Genomic DNA, 12,500 nt, shown 5'->3' with positions numbered 1-12,500 from the left:
GGCAGTTGTTTTGTGCTTTGCATAATGTGCTTTGTCTGCCTGTCTGTTTCCAGCTTTCCTCGAGGTTAGAAAACACTGGTCCAAGTTCCACAGGAAATAATGCATCTGTTCTAATACTACCCTGTCTAAATTCCTACACACACACACTATATAATTCAACTCCTATTGAAAAAGGTGCAAAGATTCGCCTTCAGAATCCTAGCCGGGAATTTCTCAATTTTTCCCCCAATTATCCTATTTCACCTTATACTGCAGCAAACCACCCATCAATTTGTCACAGCTCTATAGCTACTGTAGATACATGCCCGCACACACACACCTTCCCAACTTTTGACTGGTACTGTACACACACACACACACACACACACACACACACACCGAACACCCACACATACACATACACCCACACACCCACACCCACACCCACACACACACACCTATACACACACACACACACCACACACACACACACACACACACACCACACACCCACACACACACACACACACACACACACCACACACACACACACACACACACACACCACACACACACACACACACACACACACACACACAGAGCTCTATCTTATTTATTCACCACAGTGGTTCATTGCCCTTAAGCAAAGACCAGAAGAGCCTGGCAATGGATTTCCTCGTTGATAGTGTCAACAAGTTTGTTGACTTTTTTAAAGAAAAGCTGTGTGTGTGTGTGTGTGTGTGTGTGTGTGTGTGTGTGTGTGCCTGTCTGTCTGTGTGTGTGTGTGTGTGTGTGTCTACTATACCCCAGGTCCCAGCTTTACCACAGCCTTGGCTGGTAATTAGGCAGGGCTGAGATGCTAGAGTAAATTAGACACGATGCACTGAGGTATTACAGGAGAGTAAATAACAATCGTAAATGCTCCACACTGGGATGATGGATTATTTCTGTTCATTTTGTTCATTTTTGTTTTGTTTTTTATACTGTTTTATTGTGGCATTTTTACATTGCATCATGTCATTGAGCCACTGACATGGCTTTTTTAAAATTATTATTATTATTATTATTATTATTATTAGAAAACACACTCATGGCAAGGAGCAAGACTAAACATAAACAAACATCAAAACAAAGACATGACAACACCAACAACATAAAATAAAATCTAATAATTATAATAATGTTAAAAAGCAAAATTAATAATAATAATAACAATAATACAATCAATAAAGTAGGCTAGGTGTTATAGTAATGCTATCGATAATAATGAAGGCTGTGTATCCTCCGCTGCAGGACCCGCTCCCACCTGCAGAGAGTCTCTGTCCCTTCACAGTCTGTTCCTGGAGCCCTCCCTCTCCTCCTGCTTTCTTTTACATATTTCAAATATATTGTTGTTGTTGGGGTTACTGTATAAAGTTGGTATACTGGATTTGATCCATGGTATACTGAAAGCCACATTTCAAATCATGTAAATTTGAATAGGTATATATATTTACCAGGTAGGCTATACCTGTGAATCACACTCGTTTTACAGAAACCTATGTCTATGAAATGTTGGACAAAAAAGTTACCGAATGCACAGTGAGGAGCCAGACTAAACTAGGACATGTGGAGCAGTGGCGGACTCAGGCTGTTTGAAGGGCAGGGGCGAAAAGAAAAAAAAGGCACCTACTGCACAACATGGGACCCCATCAGTGCACATGGTCAAGTTTAGACCATTGTAAGGGCAGCCAATAGGGCACATCCTCTCATTTTCGCCACTCAAAAGGGCACTTTAGCCACTCAAAAGGGCATTTTTGCCACTCAAAGGGGCACTTAAGAGAGACTTTTTTCAACCATGGGGGCACCAGGAGGGGCAGTCGCCCCCCCTGCCCCCCCCCCCCCCCCCCCCCTGAGTCCGCCAGTGATGTGGAGACTAGATGATGTGACTATGGTTAGGATGGGTTCTGGTTTACAGAAATAGGTGGGTGTGAGATCAGGCTTCACTGAAGAAGCTGGCCATAGTTCTTTAAGCTCTGTCCATGGTACTGATAACGTGATCAGGCGCTGTGGCCACCACCTTCAGAGCACTTCCACCACATCCCTGCGTTTCTGTCATGAAGTGATGGTCGTTGTTGTATGAACCTTACCAGCACGCAACCGTGGAGCAGCAGGAGCGTCATTGCAGACAAAGAGGGGGGTGTCATTCATTACTAAACACCATCGCGGAAAAACCGGGAGAAACATTCGGAGAACATCTTCATGCGTAACGTCGTTTCACCACACGGTGGCCCTGTGCCTCTCCTCCTCCCCGACGCTCCTCCTTGCCTCTGCCATCGTGAGTAGAGTCAATCCCCCCTCCCCGTTCAATTCGCCCTCCTGTCGCGCTACGCAGAGCCAGAAAGCCCGACTACAGTACCTACCTTCCACTCTCCATCCCCGGTGTGAAAGATGAAGATGGTCGGCGGATCGTGCGCTCGCCGGTTGGCCCGCCGCTCCCGGTCCGCCTTGATCGCGGCTCTCACGGTGCTGCTGGTGCAAACGCTGATAGTGTGGAACTTCAGTAGCCTCGACTCCGGCGAGGGACGGGGGGAGAACGGCGATTCCTCGAACCTGCGGGAGAAGAGAGACCGGGTGGCTGGCGGCAACAAAGCCAGCAGCAGCAGCGAGCGTTTCAAACACGGGGTCCAGCATCAGCAGCACCTTCCTCCGGCGCAAGGGACAGGGACAGGGACCGTCCGTCACATCCAGCAGCCGGTAAGAGAGTGTGGCGCTACTGATGACAGGCTTAGCAGATCGCTCACCAAGTCCTTTACCTCTACTTGTATGTATGTATGGCATCTCTCCTGTAGAGACGAGGAACAGGACACGGAACCTCTTTCTTTATCACCATGAATATAGCCTAATTGCAATTCCTGACCGTTTTGGTGGTAGATGGATCTAGTAGTACGCCCAGTGAATGAATGAACTGGGTCCTTCCCCTGCTGGGTTCGTTTGCATTCAGTGTATATGTTACATTCAGTGTATTATGTTACATTTAGTGTATTTTTCAACAATTAGGAGATGTGATGCTGATGATGCCTCCCGCGTAAAGGGAGACAGATGTAACGACGACTCTTTAATCCGATATCTGGAAAGACTCGATGCGTTTGGAAGATAGCCTAAACGATGCCACATTATGGTTGTATTGAAGGCATGCATTTGAGTCCAGACCTGTTTATAAATGCTACTGGGGTGTAATGTTGAACTCACACAGTTCAGTCCAGAGCTACATTATTCCATGGCTAATCCATAGGTAATTGGAGATGCGTAAATCGAAGCTTCAGGGGACAGTTCTGCTATGGGTCAGCAACAGTGATTTGCTCTTTAATATGACAACAAATACAGCAAGACAACACCGCTACTGTCTAATGGCCATTAGAAACGCGTAATTTGCAGATTCGGCGTATCAATGCGTAATGGCTTAATGAACTAGTTCATGTGAAAACCCCATTGGGAATATGAATGAAGCTGATCTGGGTAGGCAAATGTAATACCAAAAAAATGTTAATTCAAATCATTGACATGTTTAAAAAAAAAAATGTCGTCAATTGTAACAAGACTTATTGATCATGTTGAGAGCCCCTATGACATTAAGGCTACTTGCGCATGGAACCGAATAATAATAATAATAATAATAATAATAATAATAATAATAATAATAATAATAACAATAATGGTGATAATAATAATAACAATAATAATAATAAGTCTACATTGCATTTATTATTCATTTTTAATTGGAAAAACTACCTCAAAGTGCGACAATGAGTGCTTTAAACATAAATTAAAACAAGACCACAGCTGACTCTAATAACATGGACAGCAAGGGAAGCAGCTGGAACTAACATCCCTCCCTAAAGAGGACGATTTTTAGGCCGTTTCAAGTCAAATTGCGACATTATTACTCACTGTGACTAGGAGCAGCATCCACACTCTCCAGGCCAACTGATATAGCCAGTTCCCAGAGGTTCAGCTTATGACTGTGAGTTTAACTGTATATGAATTGTATCACAGTACAGGTTGAAATCTGTGTTTAACAGGATGTCGAAGCTGTCTTGGGCAACGTTGACAATACAGTATGAGCAATTCAAAGATCAAAAGAGGGCCATTTCAATCCAAACCAACGGCAATGTTTGACCGCATGAGTTCACCAAAATGTTCATTTCCCCTCACAATATTCATAAAAGCGGCATGGTCACACTCATCCAGTCAGCCCATCATTGCTTTGACATGACTCTGCTGTCTGGAGGCTGAAGAAGCGGCTCCACATTTCACATCTCTTGACTGCTCACTATCACCGGTCTCCTACGAAGTGTGTGAGAGTGACTCACTCTATCCATCAAGTGTGTGGGATTGTCCCTCTCCCTCCCTCTCTCTCCCTCTCCCTCTCTCTCCCCCCTCTCTCTCTCCCTCTCTCTCTTTCTCTCTCTCTGTTTCTCTCCCTCCCTTGCTTTCTCTCTCTCTCTCTCTCTCCCCCCCTTTCTCCCTCCCTCTCTCTCTCCCTCTCCCTCTCTCTCTCTCTCTCTCTCTCTCTCTCCCTCTCTCTCTCTCTCTCACCCCCCCCCTCTCTCACTCTCTCTCTCTCTCCCTCCCTCTCTCTCTCTCTCTATCTCTCTGTCCCTCTCTCTCTCTCTCTCTCTCTCTCACCCCTCCCCCCCTCTCTCACCCCCCCCCCCCCTCTCTCCCTCTCCCTCTCTCCCTGATGCCGTGATGCCCCTCCGGGCAGGCAGAAACAACAACAACAACAACAACACACACAACATATGGAAAGTCATTACAAGGACGAATCAAACCTCCTTATGACTCGTTCCTGCCGTTTGAGAGAGATGAAGTTGTTTTTTTTTAAAACGCTATTTCCATCCGAGGTTCTCTGATTTTTGTAACACGTGTCTTTATAAGTTAATTTTCTCTATCTGACATACAGAGAATCAATTGTGACTGGGCCTTGGCCGAGTGTCAAAATCCATTCGGGGCACAAGCCGGCGGTGATTCCTCGACAAGCGTTTACCATTAAAAAACACCATATCAGCCGCGGTGACCTTTGCTGGGTAATGTGGAGCGTGCTGCTGTATGTATGTATATGTATGCCTTCGGCCCCCGTGTCCTCTCCTCCGGTGGACACAGATCTGCCTCTCCGTCTGTCAGCTTGCTTGGCTCGTTTTCTGCATTTCTATGGCTTTCATTTCTACATTCAACTGGTCGCCCCCCCCCCCTCAGGCCACAGTCTGAGGGCGGTCGGGGGGAGGCTGGCGGAGGAGGCAGAAATCGGAGGACGGGCTTTGTTGTAATGTGTGGAACGGAATGAGGAACGGTCTCAAACACAAGACAACCCAGTCCTCCGATTCTTCCGCCTCCACAGGCCTCCCCTGATGTGTGTGTGTGTGTGTGTGTGTGTGGTGGTTTGTCAGTCTACAGATGTTGTGCCTAGGGTAACGCATGCGAGCTAACTGATGTTGTCTGCTTTCACAGAGAGAGAGAGGGAGGAAGAGAGAGAGAGAGCGAGAGAGAGAGAGCGAGATATAGTGACAGAGAGAGAGGAGGTGGAAGGAGAGGGAGAAAGCATCCACAGAGAGTGAGAGACAGAGAGAGAGAGAGAGGGAGAGAAGGAGAAAGAAGGATGTGGAGAAGAAGGAGGAGGATGGAGAGAGATTGGCACAAAGGTAGAGGCAGCCACAAAGAGAGAGAGAAAGAGAGGAGGAAGGAGAGGAAGAGAGAGAGAGAGAGAAGGATGTGGAGGAGGAGGAGGTGAGAGAGAGGCACACAGAGAGACGCAGCCACAGAAAGAGAGAGAGAGAAGCAGCTACAGAGAGAAAGACAGAGAAAGAGAGAGAGGGAGAGAGAGGGAGGAGGCTGAGAGAATGGAATTAGCCAGTAGTTCTGACAAGGGGAGCATTTAGGCTACCTCACAGAACTCCCTGAAACAGAGGTTTTGGACCCAAGAGTCATGATATTTTTAGACTAGATCACACAGCAGGCAGAACGACTGTTGGTCGTGGGTGTTTCCTACTGTAGAGGAAAATGATGCTTATCTGTAAAACTGTTGCATGAGAATCTGATCTAGTATCTAACTACAGTAGGTACTACAGTGGATATCCTTGGATTTATTTCTATACGATATCGGTCGATAATACAATAACGTTGTATTAAACCTCAGACATGCTTTATCACCTATGTTCTGTCAGCGAGTTGCTCGCAATAAGAGCCAATAAGAGTACTGAAAAAGGGGGGGAGACAGGAGAAGAATGTGTACCATTAAATGGAATCAGCCAAGCTCCCATCTCTCCGTTTCAACTCTCAATCATGCTTTTTTTTCTCTGGTTTCTCTAGAAGAATAGCGCCAGGCTACAGTGTTGACAGTTGTCTGCCACATGTTCTAAGTGTTTCCCCCGTGAGTCACCGTAACCTGTAGGCTACATCCTTCGTCACGTCGCGTCCAAAAGCGCATAGTTTTTTTTTTTTATGCCAGTTTTAAGCAGATGCGGTTTTCACACTCGCCCAGTCTCGGTAAATAACAGACATTTGTTTCCATTGTTTTGAACATCTGCGGATACCGTTCGGTGACGGCACATATTGATGACATCACCAAGGCATATAGAGATATAGGGCCCCGATTTGGATTGCAGAGCAAAACATACCGTACAACTCTACAATATGATTTTTTTGCATACCTTGTCTTTAACAATATTTCTGAGAATTATTATTATATATTACATTTTTATATTATTATATGATTATTCTACCAGAGTTTTACAAAACAGTCTGAAAATGTATTTGCATGTCATGGAAACTAGGCGCTAGGCGCTGTATTGAAAACTCCTATTGGATTATTTGTCATTGCGCCTATTCGAAATATTACAGTAAAGATGGTTGAATTTGCTCCCATTTTGCCACGTTTTCCACATGCAAAGTGGGGCCCTTAGTTCATGTACAGTTTGCATGTATCTGCTTTGAATGTATCTTGGCTCTTCCCTGTAAATCTTCCCACGCAGCATACCACTTACCTTGACCCCACAGCACTCTGAAGAGCGATAAAACCTGGATTCTGGTGTCCAGTTGACATTTAAGGTTCTGCCCTTGTAAAGAGATACAGCATTTCCCCTGACCAAGGTTTTTAAAAGGCTGTTTAATTGTATTCATATGCCAGTGCTGCATCTGTTTTGCATTTAAACGCTCTGCTGAAATGCTGCTGTTATGGTGCTACCAGTCTAATGTGTCTTCAGACTTACTGCAAGGCCACCTCACGCCTGATTCATGCCACTCTCTTCCCTCATCACGGTGCTGACTCATACACACACACACACACACACACACACACACACACACACACACACATACACACGCACACACACACACTCACATACACACACACACAAACATGAACGTGCGTGCGCACATACACACACACACACACACACACACACACACACACACACACACGTTCACTCACACACACACACACACACACACACACACACACAAGCATGCGTGCGCACATACACACACATGCTGACACAAATATGCTCGCGTGCACACACACATACACACATGCATGCACACATACGAGCACGAGTGCGCACACACACACGCACACGCACACGCACGCACACACACACACGCACGCACACACGCACGCACACATGCACACACACACACACACACACACACACACTTTCTCCCCCAGTTAAACTCTTTCAAAGCAGCTGCAGTGCTCGCCTCATGTTTGGAACTGAGTGGGTGTTGTCACGCCGTGATGCAGCACTCACAGAGACAATGTCTCACAGTGAGACACAGTGTGTGTGTGTGTGTGTGTGTGTGTGTGTGTGTGTGTGTGTGTGTGTGTGTGTGTGTGTGTGTGTGTGTGTGTGTGTGTGCGGTGTGCGTGTGTGCGTGTGTGCGTGTGTGTGTGTGTGCGTGCGTGAGCTAATGCTCCATGTGTCAATCAATGCCCTTGAGATTTTCGGATGTCTGAAAACGACAGAAAACGCCCGATTATCAGATGGATCTTAACATTTTCCTATTACAAAATCCTGTGGTGTGAGGTGTGTTAAGAGTCAATTTTCTTCAATTGTGCAATCAACTCTCCCGACAACCTGCTCGGAAAAATGGGCTTGGGGAACGACAGATTCCAGACTCTCTAGAGTCTCGTTCCCCAAGCCAGAAATCTCGCGTGAACCCATCCTTTTAATATTGCCTTTAAATTACAAAATAATTAAATTAAGATTATATAATGATTAAAGCACTTTGAGCCGCAACATTTGCAGGAAAAGCGCTATACAAATAAAGTTATTATTATTATTGGATTATAAGGATGGATTCACGCGAGATTTCTGGCTTGGGGAACGAGACTCTAGAGAGTCTGGAATCTGTCGTTCCCCAAGCCCATTTTCCGAGCAGGTTGTCGGGAGAGTTGATTGCACAATTGAAGAGAATTGACTCTTAAATTAACACACCTCACACCACAGGATTTTGTTATTGGAAAATGTTAAGATCCATCTGATAATCGGGCGTTTTCTGTCGTTTTCAGACATCCGAAAAATCCTTATGTGTGTACCCCGCATTACCAATTTCCTCTGTGTCGGGAAAAGAAATGCTCTTACAGTATGACTTATTACACTTCTACAGAACTTTGAAGATGTTAGATTATAGGGTACAGCGACCAAGACATCTTACAGATTTGCCCAATTTTCTTTTTCACTATAATGAGCAACTCCATCTGTTAAACCTATGACACAGGAAAAGTATAAACCTAACCATACGTGACCATACAAATTGCACCAACCAACCTGCTGACTTCATCTCCTTTCCGAGCTTCCTTTTATCCTAAAACAGAGGCAGATCTAAAAGACACACTTAACCCCTGAAACACACACAGATCCGAAAGAGACACTCAACTGTACCATCTACCTTTAAAGGGGAGGTTTGAAGAAATACTGAAGACTCTTTGATGTGAACAACAAGTAACTCATATACGCTTCACACTCCACTTTAAACCAAGTTCAAAAGCGAGATTGAATCCTTTAACCTCATCTCAAGATACCTGTCAAGAATCAAGAATCAGGATACCGTCTATCATTTTGGTGTTCATAGCAGCACAGTCAAAACATCAAAGAGCCGCCATCTTGTTCTGATGCTTGTTTGTGTCCTCTATGACATCACAAACACCTCCATGCTAAATGGTTCTTCTTGTCTGGGTGCTAAATGTGGCCTTCCTCGGTGAGGACCTTACGTCATTTCAGACAGGCAGGACAGAGGCAGCAGTGTCTCTCTCTCTCTCTCTCTCTCTCTCTCTCTCTCTCTCTCTCTATCTCTCCCTATTTCTCTCTCTCTCTATCTCTCTCTCATCCCCCCCCCCTCCCTGTGTGTGTGTGTGTGTGTGCGTGCGTGCGTGTGTGAAACCCTGGTGACGTTCTTTCTTAATGATGTCTCATAGTCCATGGTTCCTGGTCCTCCTCAGTGCCTACACTCTGAAGCACTAGGAGAAGTAATCAAGGCCTCTGTCTATATGTATTCAGTTGTTGCATTGCCTTGTCGATCGGGTCAATACTTGTTTATCACACGACCAAAGGGCCGTTCCGGCTTCATTACAGGAAACGAGGGACACTGCTCAGCTCTCACATTGATAGCATGTGACACGTTCTGGTGAAAAAGTCCTCAAGTAGAACAATGTCATTTTTTGTTTGACATTTTTTCCAGATTATGAAAGGGCAGATTGTAAGCTTTCAAATGATGTTTCAGACATTGAAAACGTATTTGCTTGTTTATGTGAATGTTGGTTGGTACCCCTCAAACCAAATACCAGAGAAACTCGCTCTGAATCAAAACAGACATGTTTGCTCCCATTGTGTTGGTAGCTAGCTAACACACACACACACACACACACACACGCACTCGTGCACACACACACGCACACACACACACACGCACACACACACGCACGCACACACACACACACACACACACACACACACACACACACACACACACACACACACACACACACACACACACTGGAGACCCAAACTAAAAGCAGGAGGCAAGTGAAAAGGAGTGTGAAATGGCACAACCAAGGGTTCCAACAACACACTCATTGCCATGACCCTGTCAGGATGACTAAATGTATGTATGTGTGTGTGTGTGTGTGTGTGTGTGTGTGTGTGTGTGTGTGTGTGTGTGTGCACGAGTGTGAATGCAACACCCACAACTACAAGCATGAATGAAAACACACTATCCTACTCCCCGTCTTGCCTTACTCTTCTTACAGCAACACAACAATCATCCCCCATCCCCCCCCCAACACACACACAAACACACCCAACACAGCCTCTCCTCACCCATCGTTCCCTGCTGTAACACAGTACATCACATCATCCAGATGAGTAGAGCCAGATGCCCTAAAGTTGCCAATAAGCCTGTAGGTAAGAGGCTTACACCACAGCCCTCAGAAGACCGGGCGAAGGGGGGGGGAGGGGGAGGGTGGGCTAAATTAGTTTATCTAAAGTCTTGCATGTTAGTATTCATGGCAGGCTGTCGAGTGTGTGTGTGTGTGTGTGTGTGTGTGTGTGTGTGTGTGTGCGTGTGTGTGTGTGTGTGTGTGCAGATGTGCGTGTGTGTGTGTGTGCGTGCGTGTGTGTGTGTGTGCGTCTGTGTGAATGTGTGTGTGTGTGTGTGTTTGTGTTTGTACGCGCTGTGTCATTGAGCTCATCTCCCCTGGGGCGAGGTCTGTGTTCAGGGCAGTCCGTGGCCATATGGAAGGGTGATTAGACTGATCACTCAATTGGCCCAGTGTTTACCCCGATCCCGCTTTATCCCTTTAAATAGATATTTTTCAAAACAACACAACTGTACTGGAGATGTTCGTTTGATAAATGTTGGTTTCTCCTCGGATAGATATATCTGTTAATATGTACAAACACTGTAGGAGAATTTAGAGTTTGTTTGTTTTCTCAGATACGGTAAGTCTAGTTTTTCTCTTTCAGAAGGTATTCCCTTACGCCGCTATCCTGTAAATACATAGCGCAGGGATTCTTCGCTTCCGCTTTCTCTGATCATGTGTCATGCAGGGAGGCTGGTGGAGGCAGACAGCGGAGGAAGGGCTCATTGTACTGCATGGAACGGAATGAGGTGTTCGAGATGTTTCACGTGTCTGATATTCCATTCCATGCATTACAAAGAGCCCCGTCCTCCGATGTCTACCTCCACCAGCCTCCCTAGTTACATGCTCATAAGATGTAACAAATGTTGAAATGCTGCACATTCCTGTGAGGTCATGTGTACATAGAGTACAGTCACATGAGACCTGTTAATCTCAGTTAGATATATCCAGTCAGCAGGCGATTGTGGACCAGATCTGGACTCTTGCTCTCATGTATGGCTAAGTGCAGGAGACGGCAAGTTTCGGCCAGACCTGGTCTGAATGTGTGTGTGTGTATGTGTGTGTGTGTGTGGGTGGTGGGGGGGGGGGGGGGGGGGGGGGGGGACAGCCTTGGTTGAGAGTTGGCAATTTACTGTGGGCCAGATCTGGTATGAGGAATGTGGATCTGATACGGTCCTGTAGCTACTGGGCAATCTGTGGTCTGAGCAGTGTTGCCAGATTGGGGCGTATTCCCGCCCAATTGGGCTACTTATCGACTTATGATCACACTGGGACCTGGGCTGCATCCGCATGCTGGCCGGGGTCTGGCCTTTTCATGGCAAAGATACGGCCCAACGACGGCCCACTTCTTGCCACCGGGGGGAACAAAGTTCAATCAAATCAATCAATCAAAATGTCTTTATAAAGCACAAGTCATGCATTGGATGCAACTCCCAAGTGCTGAACATAAAAAACAATAGTAAATAAACCACAATACAATAAAACCAGAAGTAGGAGATAAGAGAAATAGACCTAGTAATAAAACCAGGAATAAAAGGAAGAACAAAAACAAACAAATTAGGAGATAAGAAATAGGGGTACAAGTGCAAGTGGACAAAGACACTAGGTTAAAGCCAGGCTAAAAAGGTGTGTTTTAAGCTTTCTTTTAGAAATATATCCACACTCTCTGCCTCCCTCAAGTCCTCCGGCAAGCCGTTCCAGAGTCTAGAGCCGTAGAGGCTAATGTTGTCCTTGGGCCACATCCGGTTGCCGGTAGAAACCAGACCCGGGCCAGACCTGAGCCAGACCTGGGCCGTCATTCCTCTGCTGACTGATCTTCTGTATATTAGCCACACTACTTTGAGGCAGTCCTATAGCTATCACTTCCAGTCCTCAGGGGGGCTGTTATGTTGTTGTGTTTGTTCTCTGAAGCACATTGGACACATCTGTGAATCCAGCACATGGTCATTGGAAACCACTTGACAGCTTTGTCATTGAGAAAACACACACTAGGTTAGCCGCTCTCTGGGGAAATCAAATAGCCATGCTGTCGGATACAACACACACACACACACACGCACGCACGCACACACACGCATGCACACGCACGGACGCACACGCACGCTCACATGCACGCACGCACGAACGC

The 12,500-nt window shown here is 46.0% G+C and overlaps 1 protein-coding gene across 1 annotated transcript in view; it reads left to right on the top strand.

Moving 5' to 3' along the window:
- Positions 1-2,409: 2,409 nt before the first annotated feature.
- LOC308149831 (xylosyltransferase 1-like) overlaps positions 2,410-12,500 on the top strand; it is a gene marked incomplete at both ends in the record, with an annotated part of 67,647 nt that continues 57,556 nt past the window's right edge. Inside the window, one exon of the mRNA XM_080522717.1 lies at positions 2,410-2,715. Within this exon, the coding sequence (XP_080378843.1) occupies positions 2,410-2,715 (306 nt within the window). The remainder of the gene's footprint in view (positions 2,716-12,500) is intronic.

This window comes from Nansenia antarctica, assembly GCF_963989245.1.
Source record: "Nansenia antarctica genome assembly, chromosome: 2".
NCBI lineage: Eukaryota > Metazoa > Chordata > Actinopteri > Argentiniformes > Microstomatidae > Nansenia > Nansenia antarctica.
The sequence above is the reverse complement of the archived record's forward strand: the minus strand, read 5'-3'. Positions and strand labels throughout refer to the sequence as shown.